This window comes from Melopsittacus undulatus, chromosome 5 (genome assembly GCF_012275295.1).
Source record: "Melopsittacus undulatus isolate bMelUnd1 chromosome 5, bMelUnd1.mat.Z, whole genome shotgun sequence".
NCBI lineage: Eukaryota > Metazoa > Chordata > Aves > Psittaciformes > Psittaculidae > Melopsittacus > Melopsittacus undulatus.
The window spans coordinates 7575016-7597215 of NC_047531.1; the positions used below are offsets into that span (position 1 = coordinate 7575016).

A 22200-nucleotide genomic window follows, 5' to 3' on the forward strand; every position below is an offset into this window, starting at 1 on the left:
CATTGCCATTGCAGGCATGTAGCAAGAAGAGGAGCCAGTGGCAACCATGCTAGCCAGGGGACCGCTGTGCACAAGTGTGATGCTGCTCCTTGTGAACCTCTCTGAGAGTCCTGTGGACATACCACTGCATTTGGATGCATGAGGGATGTGGCATTACAGTTTTCCAGATCTGAGCTTATAGCCCTGCACTGGCTTATGTTATATGGGTGTAGTGTCTCTCATTGTGACCAGAGCCACAGAGCTGGGTTAGGTTTGTCCAGGACATTGAAGTGTATTAAGCTCAGTGTCGCAGTGTTCAACTTAGGTGTGTGATCTCTGCAGTGAAGCCCCTTGTGCTGAATTATGCATCTAAGTCCCTACAGAAGTGAGTTGCCTTACAAGGAAGGCAGGTTGCAACAAGTGGTGCGAAAATGGTGTTTACCTAATGATTATCAGTTGTGAACATCTGGAACAGAGGCAGGAACTCAGGATGTCTGTCCTCTAGGTAGATGCCATAACCAATATAGGCGTATTTGCTATCCCACTGAACACTGGAAGGTTTTGTGAAGAGTGGGATGACATCACATGGAGAAAAGCCAACTCCAGTCTATGCTGACACTTGGTGCATTTTTCCTTCTGGGAGCTGGGACATGTGGGTTCAGGTTTTCACAGGTGGAGAAAGAAACTGAGCCCAGTTCTTACCCATCTTGGGGAAGTGCTCACATGCCCGAGGAGTGACATGAAAGAGCAGTCATAATCCCCTCCATTTCAGGTGCTGCTGTCTGAACAAAACTGATTGCCTTTCCTGTTTGAAGAATCCAGCCCAAGAGGTGTGCATCAGGCATGCTGTGGGCATGTGTAATGGGCCCCAAGGGAAAGGAACATGAGCATACATAGTCTGAGGAGTGACACTTGGCTGGAGATAAGCATGGAGTTGTTCAGCCCTGACCAGACTGGGAACTCAGGTGCACACAGAGGAGCAGAAGTAGAGGAATTTCCACTGCTGAGTGTGTAACCAGTGGGTTTTAAACCAAGAGAGCACACAATAGCCAGCAGTGAGAACATAGCCTCCTCCTTACACCACACTGACCTGTGATGATGGAGGAATTACTAGTAAAATACTTACAGCACAGGTATGTTTTTAACAAGTTGTATTTCATGTTTGTAAATGCTTTACTGAAAATCAACCACAAATGATGAATTGTTTCACCACAAACCCCGGCAGCAGGGAGAACCTATTTGTCTGCAGGTGGGGAATGTGCATTTGCAACTGAGAAACAAAAGAAGCAGCAGTTTTAAGGACCACTTTCTGGGGTAACACAGCTCACCAGCAGGCCAAGCACCATAGGCTGTCCAAAAGACTGTTCCCTATAGAGCTAATCTAAGCAGAACTGACCTCTCACAGGTTCTACACTGGATGTGAATATCCTCTGGTAGATTAGGCACTTGGTGACTTCTGTTGGGGTGAGCTGAATTCAGATCTCAAAAGTCACGAACCAACGTCTAGGACTTTGATGTCAAATACCGTAAGCTATGTTCAGGTAGCTATAATTGCATGGGAGGTTTCATTCAGGGAATAAAGCGCATTCCTTGCTGCAAAATGGTAAGCAAAGAGATGTTTGAAGTTAGTCCTCTTTTCTGCTCCTACAAACATAATCCTTTTCACTGAACTTTTAATACAGTCAAAAATCTGATACAACAGACTGTAAATGCTTAAGAAACAAGCACTCAGATAATGTAATATCCTACAGATAGATACTTTGGTAGCATGCTGTGCAGCAACAAAAGCTTTGCTAAGGCAGAAATTCAGCAAAAGCCTAATTTCACCTACACTGGTAACTGGTAGAAATCCTCCATGGGGACAAGGAAATGATATCCCTACCAGGTAGCAAGCAATTTGCTATCGTCTAAAAACAACAATGTGAAAAGAGGGTCAGCTGAGTAAAACCACTTCCCAGGGTCTAAAAAAGCAAAGAGACAAGACATAAAAGAAAGAGTCAAATTAGACAGGGGAAGAATTGGTACAACATGGCACAAGGTGCAGATTCCTGCTTGTAACTCATCAGATAGTATACTGTCTTCAGTTTTAGCCTTAGCAAGACTACTTAGTATTCACTTTAAAGCAATCATGATACTCTACAATCATCAGCAAAGGGCTGCATTGACAGAGATTGATAAATCACGATTAAATTAATAAACTGAGCCCTCCAGCAATAAGGAATATGCAATTAAAGACTGCATACCAGAGAGCACACATCACTGTCTTAAATCTATGCTCCCATTTGAAGGAAGTGTGAAACACTGTTTGAATTCCTACAGCAATTAATCAGGACATTCCATTTCCCCTTAGTGGAAACAGAGCTGTCTTTAATTCTCAACTGCCATATTCAGAATGAATATGGAGATCCATATTCCTAAGGAATATAGAGATCCATATTCAAAAAGAGGATCCATAAGCTCAAGTCCATTGGGCTGTGTTTGTGGAAACTAAGAGTAACTCTTTTGAAATCAAACTACCTACTTTCCTCACATGCAATGGCAGCAGACAACAGAATATTGTTATTAAAAAATATCTACCTTTTGATACAATAGTTCTTTCTTAAGAATACAAAGAAATCTTTGTGCTACACCTGAAGTAGCAATCGCCTAATTTATGTTACCAGCAAACTAAGTAATAAGGATACTTACTAAGTATTCTTAGTAGAATCTACTAAGTCTTCTATCTTCAAGCTTTGTTCTGTTATTAAATTTGCTCAGGACTATTATATATATATATATATAATAATTTGAGTTTCAATGAAACAGGCACATTTCTTAATATATTTATGCTTTTGCACATTTTAATGAAAAAAAGGTGGTTTAATAGTGACAGCATCCTGTCCAATATGTGGGATGTCTTCAACTTCATCTTTGAGTACTGCTTCTCCTGTAAAACTCTTTAACATTAAGCAAGATGCAAACATTGCTGCTACATTTCACCATTACAGGTTAGATTTTACTGTTCAAAGAGTTCGATTCTAGCATAGTGTTATGTTGATGAAATGCCATTCAGCAGAAAATACAATTAGTATGAGAAAGAAAACAGAAGTGAAAGAAAATGAGAAGGAAAAAATAATCAGTTTTGATGCCAAAGCCTGTCAGACATTATTCCTTTGGGTCTTTCAAGTTCCTTCAGAGAAAAAGATGGTTTCCTCTCTCTTCTATAGCATAGAACTGTTTTTTCATGTCTCATAAAGAATTTCAAGACTCATTTATTATTCCCAGCTTTCCACTGTGACAAAGGAAACATTTTTTTCTCCCCAGTCAAAAGTAGGGGCAAAGAGAATGGACTCAGCCCTAAACTGTGGTAATGCTTCTGAAATGGCTGCTGGGCAGCAGCAATGGCAGTGTCCCTGCTGGACCAAAGGCTTGCACCCGAGTATTTCAGTCCCAGAGTGGGTTAGCATCTACCTCCATATTAGCCTCATTGCTGACAACGGTTGTCACAAATACTGAAGTGTAATAAATAAGCAGCCTGAGAAGAAGATGTTTCAGCATCTGCTATGGGAATATTACTTATGGTGGATCTCCCCTCATGGCCAGGGACAAGGCCAGGCTTTGACCATGGCAGGGGGGACGGAACTAGATGATCTTTAAGGTTCCTTCCAACCCAAATCATTCTGTGACTCTGTGATTCTATAACTCTCATTCTTCAGAAAACTCCACTGTAGAGGGGAAACCATGAAAAGAAAGAAATCACTTATGCAGAAACCTTGTATTTTGGGCTCTGTACAAAAATAATTTGATACCAACTTCAAAATTTAACAGATTTATGCTGTTTGAATAACTTCATCTGAAAGAATGGAGCTAATTTCAGTCATTCAGAGATTAGTTTCCCTTTATTTGTGGCCACCTGCACAACTTGCTTTCAATGGGTTATGTCTTCATCTGGATGTTAGTGAATGACTCATTTCTGTTTGATGCATTTATTTTGCATCTCATATCTTCTGAAAACACATTTAATGGCAATTGTGTATAATGCTTCAGTTCTTTGGGGGGGGGGGAGTTTGTTTGCCTTTTTTTCTTTTTTTGGGGGAAGGTTTTTTTTTTCTTATTTTAAATGCAGCTCAAGCCACAGATGATACATTCCTGAAGATGGAAAAAAAAATGAAGACCATAGGAATTGGAAATGCTGTCACATGAAAATCAGACATTTCACACTGTCAGATGGGACTGTGCAGAGTATCAACTAAGAAGCAATTTAAGGATACTTACCTAAAACTATCCATCTGTGATTAAGCTGCTGCAAAACTGGCTGAGAGAATGAGTCACGTTATTCCATGGCATGCTTGACAAATACATCTGTGTGTGACTACGGATCAGAAACATCTTGTGTTCTACTACAGCTGTATTCACTGAATTGCACTCAGGTCCCAGAAAGGAAAGTGTGAATAGAAAAGCACATGCTGCCAGGGGACTCAGCACAACGAGGAGGGAGGAGATGTTACTGTACAAATACATGGCTGCGTGGCCAGCTTCTCTAAACCAGGCAGTGGCTTTTGGGTACTGAACTTGAGCTATCTTAACAGGTTCTTGATTTATAAATTGTGTAGCAGTTTTCTCTGAAGACTGAGGTCTCTTTATTGGACCTTGTATCAGAGATGCTTAAAACACTAGCCAAACTGAAACACCAGACCCTAAGGGTCTAATGTTACATAGCCCATTTTGGAACTCTTTGCCCTCACTATTTTACTGTTGTATAGTTCCAGCTCTCTGATGGATTTTCTCTTAAAAACTTTGAATTAAATACATAAGAACATACTTCAGCATTCATCTTTTTCCCACTGGCATTACTTTTCACTGTCAGTTTTCAACCCTAGTGCTTTTTCAGCTTTTACACTCTTTAAAAGTCACACAGAGGGGTTTTAACACTCAAAGCAGTCCTCCATGCTCAGATTCAAGTAAAGATATGAAAAGAATTTATATTGACAAGATAGAAATATATACCCATTTACTGGCTTTTATTGTTCAGGAGGCACTGAAGAGATCCTGACATTTGACCAACCCAAAGAGTTTAAGTATCAATTGGTAACATGACCCTTTGCAAGCTGTTTCTTCATCAAGGGGATTATCAATAATTTCTGGACAGGTGATGGGTAAGAAACTTATGCAATTCTTTGTAACTACACAAGATGCTGAGATGAGAATAGTTTAAAACCTTAGTGTCACTTTGGAGTGACGCTAGAAGGGCTTATTGTACAAACTTATCTTTGTATAGTCAAAACCAAACCCCAACATTGGGATCCAATGTAAACTGTACATCATCCTTCCAAGCACACTTTCATCAGGTCAGCTGTTTTTTGGGGTGGTGATTCATCAAACCCTTTGTGTAGGCTTCACTGCACTACACAAACATTAAACTTTTCCTTAGCTACTTGAAAATGGCAGTCCCAACATGACTTATGGTAACAATTTTCTTGGAAGCAGCAGTTTCTTACAGCACGATTGGAACTGCATTTGAAATACTTCTGTCTCTCCTGTGTCAGTCTTTATGAACATGCCAAAATAAACATAACCTTGTTCAACCATCATCCACATCTCCCACACCAGCTGGAAGAATTCCTGGAAATACTTTAGGACTCTATAGCATGGAAGCTGCTTCTGAGTTTGCCCAGCTCTTAGAGGTTATTATTAACATGCACTGTTTCCCAAGAAGTAACAGCATTGTATTTCTGTGGGTTTGCAAGTGTTTTGGTGAAGGCAATAAGCCAAGAGAGATTCCAGCACAAAGCAAACCTAATTCATCTTAGTAAGTGCTGTGATAAAGGCTTCTAGAAAACTCCTAGTAGCATCAGTCATTGTGTAAGTTCCAGTCTCTAAAAGTATCTAAAAACATCAGGAAACCTAACTATTGAAACACACTCACAATTTAAATGTTCAAGAATGGTAAGCAATTGGCAGCCAGATCGTTTGCAAGCCACTTCCTTATCTACAGGATTACTAGCAGTTATAAAGACTAGTTCTGTTTCTTTGGGAACATATTGCTCTCTAGAAGCTGAACTTTTAAACAGTTTACACCACATGTTCACAGCCGTTCTTAAAAGGTTCAGAATTATGTAGGAGACAAAAGGGACATGAAATTACAAGAAGCTAGATCTGTTTCTTCTTATAGAAAGGCAATCCAGCATAATGTAGTCTTCATCAGCAGGAAATACCTCAAATAATGAAACTGGTAGTTATCTATTCTGAATACAAATCTAAATTTGATGCAATACACTCCATAATGAGCAATCTCTGTAATATTTGAGGTTACAATCGGCATTCCTGACCAGGACAGGCTTGGTTTTGTGCTGAAGTGCCTCTCCAACAGCATGCATGGTTATAAGAGGCTTCAAGTTGATGTTTTGTGCTCTGGAAAGCTGTATTTCACCATCCCAGCCCAAACCAGAGGGCTGACTGCAACAGCAGAGCATGTATTCTCTCAAACAACTGAATTGATTCTTCATCTTCTCACTGACAGTAGATAGTATCTGTTCCTGCCTGGATGTGTTGTGCATGGGATTAACTATCATTTTCACCATCTTTTTCTTCTATGCGTACAGAATACAAGCTCCCAAAATCCAGGTGTTTTGAGACATACCTTATACCAAGATCTAGAGCAGCCACCATGAATATCATTGTCTGTTAGCAAACTAAAAACCACTGGGTTTATGTATTTTTTTGTTGTTGCTTGCTTGCTTATTTGGGTTTTTTTCTGTGTGTGGTTTATTCCAGAACTAGACAGTATCATTACACAAATGGATATTACTTAGCAGTAATAGTCACTGGCTTTTGAATTCATGCATGAGATGAACCCACGGGGACACTGATACTTGAAAACAGCAAACTGGCTGTTAACACCACCTTTGGTATGCCACTGCTGTTTAACAGTTAACACTGCCCAGCTGAACACTCTTAAGGTAATACTCATTATTACAGTCATTTTTGATGTACAAGAACAGTAACAGATCCCTTGGGCTACATTTAACAAAACCTGTTGAAACTGCTTGTTGTACATGCACTATTATACTTCTGCCATCTTTTGGAATTGACAAGTTTCAGCAGATGTTGAGCAATGAGATAAGCTACAAGCAGATTCACGTTTCAAGCCTGGTGTTCGGAATGTGCAGCTGTAAATGCAGATAATGAATACTCCCAGAGGAGAACTTCAGAAGGGTTATGTCCCAAAACTAAATAGAAATGAAAGAAAGCAATTTTCATATCTGAACTTGAAGGAGAAATAAATTGCTATGAAGCATTTCTAAGAAAAAGCTCTGTTTTTACCTTTAGATATACATTTTTATTCCACAGTGTTTCATTAGCTTTATGGCCACCTTCTTGGAAATGAAATGTCAATCAAGTAAACAGTTCACATTTTCAAAACAAGCACCTTACCAGGCTATATCTTAATGACTGTGCTAAACCTGGCAATTTTGCTACAATCATACTTTTCTTCTTCAGTCTACATAATAAATTACCCTGTACAATACAGCTTTTCCCTTCCTTTTCTTTGAGCACAAGTGTTGTTCGCATGTTGGATTTTAACAACTTCACATGCTCAAAAGATATTCTCTTAAAAAAAAAAAATTATCAGGTTACACAGCAACACAGAAACTGTGAAACTAGTAATAAAACTGTTGACATCCTTACAGACCATGATCCTGCTAAGTCAACAACCTCTCCGGACATCATTAAGGATGGAGAACCAAACGTTGCTCCTGGCCAAGCTAGTGCAAGTCTGTTGACTTCAAAAGGAATGCATCCACCCTGTCTAGATTTTCAAAAGGGACAATTTACCCTTTATCAGTGGACAAAAATGAATTTTCCAGACTATTGATGAATTTCTGTCTCATCCATGCTTTGAAGTTGCGATACCATTCTAAAAGCTTTTTTCTCCTTTGAATTTTATCTTGTAAGCTCATTTTTTTTTCGTTCTCTAGAACAGCAGGAAGCTCTTTCCAGTTTTTAATAAAGATAAATGGAGCCCCCATGGTCTTTAATAATTGTAACGGAGCACTGTGGTACATTGATGAGTTTCCGCAATCACCTGGTGTCATTACATCTTCTATAACAGGCAGAGATCCATATGAACAAGCTTCATAAATTCTATAGCATTCTGTATTTATTCCCACTGGGCACAATGTCAAATCACTCTGCAGCAGGGCATCTTGATAGTCTTTGAAACTTTCATTTGTTTCTTGAGGCTGCCACCTAGGAAGGTAAAGTGGTTGAAAATTAGTATTTTTCTCTATCGGCACTGCAATGAAAAAAGTAAGAGATATGCTTTATTTCAATTACCTATAAAACGGAAAATGCTGTCAACATGAGTTTCACATTGCACACACAATCAACTGGCTTTTACTTTTTGTCTAAACTATACCTAAAGAGTCAAGTCACTGTTAGAAATAGATTGTAACATTTTTAAGATATGGTCCTTTCAGGAAATTGTTAACACTTAGAAGTACAAGCAAATTGAAACACCACTTTAAATCTACACGACCTGGACGATGCATATATCAATTCACATCACAGTTCAGAAACAGACATACAGGGAGGCACTCAATGGACTTCTTCATGATTTTTTTTTCTCTAGACCTTAAACACTGGAACTCAATTGAGGTTTGCTCTTCAAAAGTTAGGATGTAAAGCAAACCATTAAGCTGAATCCATCTGCTTGAAGCACCTCAGAATATCTTTTATGTCACAGATAAAATCCAGCTCCTGGGATTCTTCATCAGGGTAGCTGAGGTCTTCCCAATGCTATCAAACATTTTACAGGTGTTGCTTGGCAAAAGTAATACATAGAATCAGAACCCTGATGCTGTCAGTCAAAAGACCTGTTCTACTTACTTGAAATGAGATCTGTGCTGTGCAGGTTAAAGCCAGTCTCTTATATGGAATACAACAAAACACATTATCTTTTTGTTCTACTAAGACATTAACACACACAAGGTACAACAGAAATTTTTCTTCTCCCACCATAATCAAATGTACGTAAAGAAAATAAAAAAATAAATATGGTCTTTGTACGTAGTATACATCAGGGATTTTTTTATATCTTTAAAAATATGCTTTATGTAAAAGATAGCAACAGAAAGGCTGTCATGTTATGAAGACCTAAACAAATAGAGTCAGGAATGTTCTCTGTTTTAATTCTGACCAGTTACATTTATTTGTACTATTTTTTAACATTCAGTAAAGGTTTGGTAATAATGAACTAGGCAACAAAGTTTGAATATTTTCACTAAGTAAATCAAAGTCTTACTGTTCTCTGGCTGCAATCCAGCAAAGTTTGTCAAGCCCATCCTGCTGCAGAACTTCCATTAGCGTTTCCCTAGAAGAGTTCTTATAAACTGTTCCTAAGAAATTACATAAGTAAGATCTTGGATCATGTACCATTGACCAGCTGGGTTCTACAACTGGAAAATTTCTGTAGCTGTAAAAACAACACATGAATTAGACAAGCGTATGTTTTATGTCAAAGAAAAAACATATTACACCATTTCATCTTTACTGCAGCAGATTCTAAGACTAAAACAACCTATTTGTTCCCAGTACACATCTATAAACACAGACACACAAGCAACCCAGTGCAAGTCATGCCGTAAAAGTTTGTCTCTATTTCCTTTGCCCTCAGAGACTTTCCAGAATACTTATGTTTTCTTTTGACATCAGAGACATTATGTGTGCATGTTACAAAGCATCCTTGAGAAACATGCTTTTTCAAAAGCAGCTGTTCTTGGTACAACCTCTAGTTATAACTGAAATGGATGGGTTAATGGTAACTATGGTGTTTAAGTGTCAGCTACCCTAATCTTTGGACATGCATTTAGTAACTGAAAATAACACTGGCATCCTCTGAAAGTAAAAATCTCATTTTGATCTGGGCGGGCTTCATTAATCTTTTGGCTACTAAATAGCTGTCATACAAGCTATTTAACTTGTCTTTTTGGACACAACAAAACCAATGCAAAGTCCTGGAATCCAATGTAAATTGCATGCCACCCTTCAAGACATCTTTTAACCACATCAGACATTTTTCTTTTGACTGATTTTCTGAATTGTACTTCACTTATTTTGGTCAGCATGACAGTCAATGAAACACTGCTGCAGCAGAGGGGCTAGCACTAACCTTTTAAAATCATAGAATAGAATCATAGAATAGTTAGGGTTGGAAAGGACCTCAAGATCATCCAGTTCCAACCCCCCTGCCATGGGCAGGGACACCTCACACTAAACCATATCACCCAAGGCTCTGTCCAACCTGGCCTTGAACACCACCAGGGATGGAGCATTCACAACCTCCCTGAGCAACCCATTCCAGTGCCTCACCACCCTAACAGTAAACAACTTCCTCCTTAGATCCAACCTGAACTTCCCCTGTTTAAGTTTTAACCCACTACCCCTTGTCCTGTCACTACAGTCCCTAATGAATAGTCCCTCCCCAGCATCCTTGCAGGCCCCCTTCAGATACTGGAAGCTGCTCTGAGGTCTCCATGCAGCCTTCTCTTCTCCAGGCTCAACAGCCCCAACTTTCTCAACCTGTCTTCATACAGGAGGTGCTCCAGTCCCCTGATCTTCCTCGTGGCCTCCTCTGGACTTGTCCCAACAGTTCCATGTCCTTTTTATGCTGAGGACAGCAGAACTGCACACAATGCTCCAGGTGAGGTCTCACGAGAGCAGAGTAGAGGGGCAGGATCACCTCCTTTGACCTGCTGGTCACGCTCCTTTTGATGCAGCCCAGAATACGGTTCCTTTCTGGGCTGTAAGCACACACTGCAGCTGGCTCATGTTCATTTTCTCATCGACCAACACCCCCAAGTCCTTCTCCTTGGGCTGCTCTGAATCTCTTCTCTGCCCAACCTGTAGCTGTGCCTGGGATTGTTGCGACCCAGGTGTAGGACCTTGCACTTGTCATTCATTACATAAAGTTAGTATTTTTTCTGCTACAGCTGAATGTTAAGAAAGTTTCTGCTCCTTTGCATTCTCAAAGACAGATTGTCCATCTACTGTTGTTATTTTTGCTTGATCACTGTTCTATTTCCCTGCTGTTTCTTTTTTTAAGAAAATTTATATCCTGATCCTAATTCCTACTGGTTTCAAAGGTAGTCTCTATTATGTACTGATTGCTTCACTGCTGTTAATGGTTCTGACCATGTATTCAGTTTCTTTACATTCCCTTCACATTAAATTTCCCTTTACATTTCTTTTCATTAAATTTTGACAAAACAGTCCTTTCCTTGTTTTGCTGAGTGATGAATGTTAATTCACTTACTTTCAGAGAATCATTTTTTCTTCAAGACAAATATTTATGAAGGGTTCTACATCTCTGTTTTCCCTCTTCATTTGGAAAATCTCGCACATTTGCATACCTTTAACCACAATTTGTACAACTATTGGTGTGAAAGGGCTATGAAGCCCCATTCTGATACCTGATGCACCTTTCTCCACCCAGCTTTGCACTGCAATTTACTGCTGTAACTCTTATTACTTTCTGTTATGTCAACTTAATCTTTGCATCTCAAAACTCAGCTTGTTGCCAGGAACTTCCAAGGCCAACAATCCTCAGACATCAGCAAGAATTCAAATATAGTCTATTTCAATGACACTGTGTCCAAGCTACACATAAAAACTCAATATAGTTTGCCAACTGGCTCAGGATATTAAATTTAAATTCAACACAAGATATTCATCTTTTCATCTTATATTACCAGAAGTAGCTAAACCACTGTTAACTCTGTTAATATGGAATAAAAATGCATCTAACTGAACCAAACCTTTATATACTCCACATAGCTTAAGCAGTAAGCATACAAAAAATGTTTTTGTTAGTAAGCAGTTAACCAGCTTATATGTGAAACTGGAGTATAGTAATTCCAAATGGGAGCTATAAAATTTCCTACTGAGGGAAATAACAAGTGTTAAAAACTTGGTTGGATGGTACCACCAGTACCATCCCTTTCCTAAACAAGCAGTAGCTAAAATTTAATTAGGTAATTATCTTTTAAATCCCCATGTCACTGGTATGTATCATATCAGCAGTTATGATAAATCTCAACAACAGATCTATGAAAGGAAAAAAAATAATCAAACAGAAAACCTGGTTAAGCACACACAGGTTCATTTTTTTAAGCTCCCTAAATCCCAGTATTCTTTTCCTGTTATCATTTTTATTGCTAAATGCAATTCCAAAGATTGCAATGCCTGATTTACAAAATCATTATCAGGCTCACGTTCTGCTGTTTACTTACTATAATTGCTTTGGGTATCAGCAGAAACATTCATGAGTATTTCCCATATCTTATGCATAACAATTCTGTTTCAATCATAATCTGTGTCTAGAGCACTTACGTAGCTACTCCTAAAGGCCACTGGAAAATATCTTCTTCATTTACCAATGCATAGTCGTATGTAATGAAGAGTAGATTTACAAATCCTCCATTTCTTTTCAGATATGGTTGAATCCATTCATTGTTGCACTGCTCACTTCCAAGCAGCACAACTGCTACATGCTGTAGTTTGTGAGTCTGAATTAACGTTCGTGCGTAATGCAACCACTGAGTGGCGTAAGTGATCTTTGCTTTTTCTCTTCCATTCAGAACTAGCACCACGTTTTCAGCTTCAACTGAGAAGTAGCCAGGAACTACAGATGGACCAGTGATGAAGCTGTGAAAACCAAAATACAAACAGTAAACACCCTTATGACAAATCGTTTACCTTAATGCTCTAAACACCCTTACTACACAGTGTGTATGCCAAAGATATTTTTTTTCCTTCAATAAAGTAAATGCAGTATACTGCAGAGTAACTGTGAAGCTGTAACCATTTCTGTCGTCAGTATTCACGGCTTAACACGGGAATAAAGCTGCCTTCATTTTTATTCAGGAAAAGGATACTCAGACTTATAAAATAAGATATTTTGTCAATAAATCAGAACTACTACCATATTCAAAACTTGACGTGTGGGTAAACCAATCAACTGTAAAAAAAAGGGATATACTTTAATGTTCACTGAAAGTCAACTTTGTTTTAATCCCAGTAATAGCCAAGGAATGCTGTATCACACCAAGAGAGAGGCCCTCCCAAAAATCTGTCAGAGAATACTAAACCAAGTATCATTATGAAGGACTGGTTTGGCATACTACTTCTCTCTGTAATTTTGGTGCAGTTAAGGTTAGACCACAAAACCACTGTGTCGTCTGATACTGAGTAGAATCTGTAATATGAGAGGTGTCTAAGTAAATGTAAATTTATGTTGCTTGAGTGACTTTGATATACACTAGTAAGCACAAATATTGCAGGTAGAAAACTGCATTTCTAGAGCTTTCACAATGTATTTCACAGAGTAATTTCAACCATGTAGCAAAATCATTATATCACTGATCATTTACAAGTATCTGACAACAGCTAATTAAGAACCTAAATTAAGCAAGCCAGTGTTTGGTTCAGCTCTTGTTCTTCAGTAACTGAGATGTTAACAGACTATTTCTTGACTGAACTCAAAGGATTAGTGATTACAGCTTGGGAAGAGCAGAGGACAAAAAATAACAGTAACACCCCCCACTCCTCCTAAGAGCCACTTAAGTGTTAAGCTTTCCAAGTCCGCTGCATTACTACAGCTTTTCAGCTACCAGCAATGCTTAATTCCGAATGAGTTTTAACAGATTTAGAATGAGCATGAGTTTTAACTCATGAAGCACCGAGACTGACAGCTAGTTTCAGGTCAAGCGTGCTTAGTGAGGAAAACAAAATTCACAGCAAAAGCTGTAAAGAACTATTCCTATGAGGTTACCTGAAGCAGACAGACCTCAGGCAAGCATTATTCTAAACCTGAGTTAAACTAATATGCTGCTGTCTTGGTGAGAGTGGTGTAGTTTGGAGCTAACAGTTTAACAGACATGAGAACAGACAATGAGAAACGATTTGTAAGAGAAAACACCTTGAGCATCAAAATGGCCAAAACAGTGTATCACAGAATCATAGAATAGTTAGGGTTGGAAAGGACCTCAAGATCATCCAGTTCCAACCCCCCTGCCACGGGCAGGGACACCTCACACTAAACGATGCCATCCAAGGCTCTGTCCAACCTGGCCTTGAACTGTGCCAGGGATGGAGCATTCACAACCTCCCTGGGCAACCCATTCCAGTGCCTCACCACCCTAACAGTAAGGAATTTCTTCCTTATATCCAGTGTATGTAGTCAATCCAGTGATTGCCTTGAAAAAGAGACCTGAGAGAAAAGTGTTTCATCTATGGATACAGTGTTGTGAGGCTTATCAATTTCACAGGAATAACCACATGCACAGGTGGGGAAGCAGTGACCTGCGTGCAGGAAAATATGAACTTTCACAGTGTAAAAAAGTTGGGGAAAAAAGAAAAGTATGGAAATCCTATACCCCAATAAACCACAGGGCTAAGGTTGTGCTGTTAACTCCCAGTCAGAACACAACTGAGAAATGTAAAGAGAGATTACAAATGCTACAAAATTAAGGCAGTAGTTCTAAGAGATTTTCACTACTCACATGAAGGTTAGCTTAAGGAGGCTATGGGAAGATTACACTTTTGGACTCAATAAATTACTTGTTTCCTGTCAAGTCCTTGTTTTTCCTTACTAATCTCAGAATCCATATGACAAGATGCTGGGTCACCCAGACTTAACTCCAAAGGTGTTAGTCAGACTGCTACTCTGCAAGAGAAGCATGATTAAGCTTAACACTGCAGCAGGAGGGAATGTACCAAATACAACCAGCATAATGATACTCCTTATGAAACAAAAGAATTAAAAATGAGAAAAATCGAGAAAAGTCCCTCTGACAGGAGTAGTGCAAGTAAGAAGCAGCCTGCAAGGAGCTTGTAGGCTGTTCAAAAACACTGTGTTAGCAGCTCAGGTATGCTGTGTGCCTCAATCCCAAAAGGAAGCAATACAGACCTCCAAAACACATATGGCTTAATAGAAAAGTTAGGGAAGCTGTCAAAGGCCAAAGGACAACATTGAAAACAATTAAAAGCTTGCCCAAATAAGGACATCAAACCTCACAAAATACTGCTCATGAAATGCGAAGAGAAAATTAATGTTAAAAGCAATTTGAAAAGCACATTGCAAAAAGATGCTTTGATTAAGAGTAAAGGTTCTTGAAACACATGAAAACCAAAACAGATTAAAAGTATACCAAAAAAGACAACTACAGAACTGGAGGGATAACAGTTTAAAATGGGATGACAAAGCTATAGCAGAAAAAAATCCTGTACCTAACTCATTCTTTTCAGCAAGAAATATAAGGTAAAGAACACAAATATTCTATCAAATGGAGGATTTGGACCTGGATGGCATTCACTTGGGAATTCTTAAGGAATTCAAACATGGGAGTGCAGAACCTCTGGCAAAGGTGTAGAGCTGTCATTATTAAGAGTCACTATGCCTTATAAGAAGGGGTTCACCAGTGTCATTCCCATCTACAAAACAACTTGAGGACTCTGGAGCAGACCAGTCTGTATAAATTCCCTCTTTGGAAGAGTGTAATAAATAGTAAGATCACTGTATCTTACCAAAAGGTAAGATCACTGATCACATACGTGGACAAACACTGCTGTTTCACTAATCTGATGCAAATCTATGAATATGTAAATAATACAGTTAAAGAGGATCCAGTAGACATAGTGTATTTGGATTCTCAGAAAGCTTCACCAAAGGGTATTAAGGAAACTGAACTGTCACAAGCTATTCTTGGCACAGTCCTCTGGCAGGTAAGAAAATCTTTGCTGACCAATATGCTTTCATTCCGGCATGAATCATGATGGTTGCCATTTGTGAAAGGAGGACAGGAGAACCAGACTTAAGAACTGCTGAACAGCTGGGGTTAACAGGGATTTGGAGAAAGCAGCACTGAACATTTATGAAACAGAGAGGGTGTGCCCCTCAGTGAAACAGAAATGTAGGAATGCTCTTAAGGACAAGAGATAAGAAGTTTGGCACTCCTGCCTCGATAACATCCTCCTAGATGACAGGAGGGAAGGACGTGAATTGCTCCAGGCCAAGGAAAGTGCGAAACCCTGCTCTCCTACTTGTATGAATGTGCCAATGTCACTAGAATCCACAGCTATGCAGCTCTTTCTCCACTTGTGTTTTTAAATATATATCCCTGCATTTCATGAAGAAGCTGATAATTTTAGCATTTTTAGGTAACTTCTTTGGTAAAAACTTGAAGCCATCGAAATCTATATAAAATGTGTATACTCTATCATAAATATACAAAATGGGCTTTTTCATGCACCTATCTTCAAGTGATATTTTGGCATTGTGTCTTTTAATTTGACATTCTTTAAGAACATTCATGAGAGCTCTGTGTTTTAACAATCATTACTTACCACAAAACACTGCACAGCAGCACATATCCTCCAAATATATCACCTCAGCTAGTTCCCTCTAGTCTCATCTAGTAATCAACTGGAGATAATTTACCTCAGCCAGGCATTAAAGAAATCAACAATTCTGTAATATCTTATAACCAGAGAGCAGAAAAAAACATGTACTAATTATTCCTGACCAAAAAAACCCCAAACTAAAATAACATTTCCCATTTGAGTAAAAAGTAGAACAATTTCAAAATCCTAATAATTTAAGTAACAGTTATATTTGTGTATTTTTTATACTTTACACAACAAACTCCTACTAACCTGTTAAATTATAATCTCTGTTACGCTGGTACCAAACTTAAACTCTGCATTTTTATGGGATCTAGCATCCAAGTTGAAGTTAAAATAAAGACTCTATTATCCCTGGTTCCTCTAAACAAAACAAGAAGATATTTAAATGCTAGTATAGAAGTCTTCCTTTGAGAGATGTATACCCTAAGGAACGATGGGAGGCTATTTTTCACCTGAAACAGGCACACCAGAGAGAAAATAACTGTAATCAGTCAAGTGACAGACTCATTAAGTGCAGCAAATTACCTTCATTTTATAAACATGAAAGGCAAAGACTTGGAAAAAATTCTCACATCCATACCAAGAAGACAATCTGGCTGACAGAGTGCCACTGATTTCTAAAGCTCCTAAAATTTTACTTCTGGAAACAAAAGCCTCTTCCCACCAAGATAACACTGCAGGCACAAGCCTCCATTCAAAGCAAGTATTGTACCCTTTCTCTTCAAAAAAACCCCTTTCAATTCACAACCATGTATTTACTTCAAACATTATCTACAAATTTCAACCAGAACCCTATCTTATTGTGGGAGGAATAACCACCTTTCTGAAGCAACAGCTGAGCACATCATTTATTCTTTAAAAGAAAGCTCTTTTAATAAGTGGATCCTGGTGAAACTGACTAAATGCTATAGGAGAGCTAATACTGCATACTGTAAAAATAAAAAAAAATCCTTCAGCTTTTACTGTATCCTTACAGAAAGCTGTAAAATTATATTGTATATGACCTCAAAGTTCTATACTGTTCCTTAAATATGTTTGACTATTGTCTTAAGACACGCATGATCACAGATCAAACCCCATTTTTAAAACAAGCAGTGCTTCCAGTGTAATCTTTGTAATTCAAGCAGTTAACCAGATGCTGACAGGATGTTTTTTGTTATAGAAACAAGTGAGGGACCAGGTTAGGAAAGCTAAGGCCCAGTTAGAATTAAACTTAGCTAGGGATGTTAAGGATAACAGGAAGGGATTCTATGGGTATGTAGGAAATAAAAAGACAGACTAGGGACAACATAGGCCCCCTCTGGAAACTATCAGGAGAACTGGCTACACAGGACATGGAGAAGGCTGAGGTTCTGAATGACTTCTTTGCCTCGGTCTTCACTGGCAAAGGCTCTGACCACACCACCCAAGTCTTGAAAGGAAGATGCAGGGACTGTGAGAATGAAGACCGTAGGCTCACTGTAGGAGAGGATCTGGCTCAAGACCATCTTAGGAACCTGAATGTGCACAAGTCCATGTGATCGGATGAAATCCATCCATAGGTCCTGAAGGAGCTGGTGAATGAAGTAGCTAAGCCACTGGCAAACATATTTGAAAAATCATGGTAGTCAGGTGAAGTTCCAAATGATGGGAAAAAGGGAAATATAACCCCCATTTTCAGGAAGGGGAAAATGGATGACCTGGGGAATTACAGACCAGTCAGTCTCACCTCTGTGCCTGGCAAAATCTGGGAGCAGATTCTCCTGGAAGGCATGCTAGGGCACATGAAAGACAACAGGGTGCTTAGCGACAGCCAGCTTCACTAAGGGGAAATCCTGCCTGACCAATCTGGTGGCTTTCTGTGATGGGGGTACAGAACTGATGGATGGGGTAGAGCAGTTGATGTCATCTACCTGGACTTGTGCAAAAGTGTTTGACACTGCTCGACACAACATCCTTGTCTCTAAATTGGAGAGACATCAATTTGATAGGTAGACTACTCAGTGGATAAAGAACTGGCTGGATGGCCACACACAAAGAGCTGTGGTCTATGGCTCAGTGTCCAGCTGGAGACCAGTAACAAGTGATATACCTCAGGGGTCAGTGTTGGGACCGGTCTTGTTCAACATCTTTGTCAGTGACATGGACAGTGGGACTGAGCGCACCCTCAGCAAGTTTGCCGATGACACCAAGCTGTGTGGTTCGGTTGATACGCTAGAGGGAAGGAATGTCATCCAGAGGACCTTGACACACTTGTGAGGTGGGCTGATGCCAACCTCATGAAGTTTAACCATGACAAGTGCAAGGTCCTACACCTGGGTTGGAGCAATCCCAGGCACAGCTACAGGTCGGGCAGAGAAGAGATTCAGAGCAGCCCTGCGGAGAAGGACTTGGGGTTGTTGGTTGATAAGAAAATGAACATGAGCCGGCTGCAGTGTGCGCTCGCAGCCCAGAAAGCAACTGTATTCTGGGCTGCATCAAAAGGAGCGTGACCAGCAGGTCGAAGGAGCTGATCCTGCCCCTCTACTCTGCTCTCGTGAGACCTCACTTGGAGTATTGTGAGCAGTTCTGGTGTCCTCAACATAAGAAGGACATGGAACTGTTGGAACAAGTCCAGAGGAGGCCACGAGGATGATCAGGGACTGGAGCACCTCCCATATGAAGACAGGCTGAGAAAGTTGGGGCTGTTCAGCCTGGAGAAGGTTGCGTGGAGACCTCATAACAGCTTTCCAGTATCTGAAGGGGGCCTACAGGGGTGCTGGTGAGGGACTATTCAGTGAGACTGAACTGATAGGACAAGGAGGAAAAAACAGGGGAAGTTTAGATTGGATCTAAGGAGGAAGATGTTTACTGTTAGGGTGGTGAGGTACTGGAATGGGTTGCCCAAGGAAGTAGTGAATGCTCCATCCCTGGTGGTGTTCAAGGCCGGGTTGGACAGAGCCTTGGGTGACATGGTTTAGTGTGAGGTATCCCTGCCCATGGCAGGGGGGCTGGAGCTGGATGTTCTCAAGGTCCCTCCCAACCCTAACTATTCTATGACTCTATGAAATCATGGTTTTGATACAGTCCTATTTATAAATGAATGAGTGAAGTTCCTTTTCCCAGAGTAGAAAAAAATCCCCAAATAGCAGGAGACATTTTCTTGCCTCAGAACTCCATGCTTCTTTCAGTCAGCTATAAGCTGCAAACCCCTGTTCCTCAACTTTTCGTAGGGATTTTTTTTACCCATTCTCCCAAGGTCCCTTGGCTCTCCTCCCTCTCAGCATTGTTAAGTCCTTCCACATTTTTTCACAAAACAGATGAAACTGCTCCATAGTTTTCTATTTGTTAATAATTACAAGTTTTGGGCTATAATTTGCTGGCTATCTCAAGTATGTCTTTTGATGAATAAATGTAACCATTTTCTGTGCTAATTTTGAATCAGAAATTGTATGCATATTCCACAGTTATCAAAACACGACAAATGTAAAGTATTTGCAACTAAGAATTGTTTGGGTTGGAAAGGACTTAAGATCATTTAGTCACAACCCCCCTACCACAGGCAGAGACAACTTCCACTAGACTAGGTTGCTCAAGGCACCTGTCCAACCTGGCCCTGAACACTGTCAGGGATGGGGCATTCACAACTTCCTTGGTAAACCTGTTCTAGTTATTAAACTAATTGCAACTTTTGAGACAGACAAAGTAACGCGCCTGTGCATCTTACTATGTTCTTTAACTTTCCAATACACCATTTCCTAAAGGTAACACAACTAAAGTCAACATCATGCAACTAGTACCTGAAATATGTTTTTCCTGCTTTTTGGCTTCCTTCTCTCCATTGTGCAGTCACCTCAGCTGGCTCAAGGTGCCCTCCAAAAATATGCTGCCACAGGTAAAGACCTACATAAATGAACACAGGATTGAAAATTTGAGTGCACAGATCTTACCTACTCTATACTCTTAGCAAATATAATATTTACGGGAAATTAAAAAGTATAACAACCTAAGAACATGGGAAAGAAATGACAAAGCTTCTCATATATGTCATATTCCATATGACTGAATTACTGAAGATCAATTTTTCACACACTGGGGCCTTTAAAAAGATTCTTGGGCTATCAAAGTATCAGCAGGTAAGGATATACCACACTACCACATCTCTAAGCATAACTTTCTAGTACACACATCACTGAAAAATGAGGCAATCAGCACTTCAAGGACATACTTCTCTTAGGCTTTTCTGAAACACAACAAATTTTTGTGAAGGAATGCATCACCACATAGTATATTAATGTGTTCTACAATCATCTGCAAGTAAAGTTCAAATGAACCTGGAAACTTTACATGTTCAAAAAAGGCTAAATAAGAACAATATGTCTTCAGCAGTAGTTAAAGAGCTTGAGAGGATCTTGGCCCCAGTCTATACAGAAAGGAAACTCAAGTGTCTTTCAAAACTGAATAATTGCAAAGTTCAGCAGCAGCAGTAGTACTGCCATACAGAAAATGCCTTATTCCTCAGTGTGTGATGCTTTATTGCACAAAGTGTGACAAAAATATATATTCTGGTTTAGCCAAGAGGCCTGTCCTTGTCTTGTAAACTAGATTCTATGAAAAAAGTAACTGTGTTTCTCTACCATTTGAGCAATTTTGACAGATCCGAAAACCAGCCTTGAACTGGTGCAAAGAAACTGAAGTCTAATTACTCTTATATATATATTGGTATTAACATCAATTTGAGTTACATCTACCAGTTCCTTAACACTCTTCATGTATAGCTATCTGTATTATTTAGTCATATATATAAATTTCAGACAAAAAAAGGTAAACTGCTGTAACAGGAAGTGGGTAATAGACATTGATTACTTCTGCTTACCAATTGCTGCTTTGCCCCAGATCTGTACTCTAAGGCTTATTTGTTCTAGGTGAGATCTTGCATTTTTTATCATCTTAAGATTAGCTTCGTATCTCTGCTGAGAAGCAACCAGCTCATTCTTCTCATCCCCTTCCCATGGATTCCACTCTTCATTTCCCAAGGCAACATGATCTAAGAAACCCAAAAGCGTAATTAACATAAAAAGAACAATCTGACAAGTTTAGCAAACGGACGAATTCTCTGCAGCTCATGATGTTAAGCAGCCCCTGACAAGCTTCCAGCCGCCGCGGCCCGGTGCCTCACAAAGCACTGGAGACATGGCCGCCGCCAGCGCGGGCCCCGCGATGGGGCTCAGCCCCGTCTCCCTCAGGGGTTGCCCCCGGTTCCCCCCGCCGGTGCTCCCAAGGCCGGGGACACCCCGCGGGAAGGCCCCGCCGCTCCCTCACGCCCGGGACGCCAAGGCCTTTCCGGCGCAGGCAGTGGCTGACAAACGGCGTCGGCCCCGGAGCACAGCCGCAGCGGCTCCGCCGCTGGCAGCCAGGCCGGCTCGGAGCGGCCCCCACCGCCGCTCTCACCTCGCGGGCCGCGGTGATCCCGGTGCGCCGGACGGGGAGCGGCCGGGCGCCGGGGCCGGAGGAAGACGGTGTAGGCCGCGTAGAGTGAGAAGAGGACGTAAGCGGCTACCAAGGCAGAGCACAGCCGCTTGCGAGCGCCCCGCATCCCGCCGGGAGCCGCGCCCTCTGGTGCGGGCGGGAGGAGCCTGCACCTGCAGCCTGGGGCCTCGTCCGCTGCCCGGGAGGCTCCGGGTCTGCCGCGGCCTGACCTGCCTCTGCCCCACTGCCCTCCCGGCCATTGCCGGTACAGCCTCCGGGGCACGGCGGGTGCGCTGCAGACACTCGTTCCTGTGCAGCCCGGAGCCGAGAAATGAGTACTCTGAGGTACTT

General features: G+C 40.5%; 1 protein-coding gene across 1 annotated transcript; it reads right to left on the bottom strand.

The window, feature by feature from the left end:
• Nucleotides 1-7305: 7305 nt before the first annotated feature.
• Nucleotides 7306-21986, bottom strand: RXYLT1 (ribitol xylosyltransferase 1). The gene is made up of 6 exons (XM_034063408.1): nucleotides 21832-21986; nucleotides 21257-21427; nucleotides 20181-20283; nucleotides 12349-12663; nucleotides 9263-9433; nucleotides 7306-8208 (listed from the first exon to the last, which is right to left on the bottom strand). The coding sequence occupies exons 1-6, from the start codon at nucleotides 21974-21976 to the stop codon at nucleotides 7791-7793; spliced, it is 1323 nt and encodes a 440-aa protein (XP_033919299.1). The 5' UTR covers nucleotides 21977-21986; the 3' UTR covers nucleotides 7306-7790.
• Between the last annotated feature and the right edge of the window lie 214 nt (nucleotides 21987-22200).

Excerpts from the sequence above, each read along its gene's own strand:
- RXYLT1 (XM_034063408.1), bottom strand. The coding sequence starts at position 21,976 with ATGCGGGGCGCTCGCAAGCGGCTGTGCTCTGCCTTGGTAGCCGCTTAC. Across the intron at positions 21,428-21,831 it reads GGATCACCGCGGCCCGCGAG|ATCATGTTGCCTTGGGAAAT; the intron begins GTGAGAGCGGCG and ends TGGGTTTCTTAG. Across the intron at positions 12,664-20,180 it reads GCAGGAAAAACATATTTCAG|CTTCATCACTGGTCCATCTG; the intron begins GTACTAGTTGCA and ends TGGTTTTCACAG.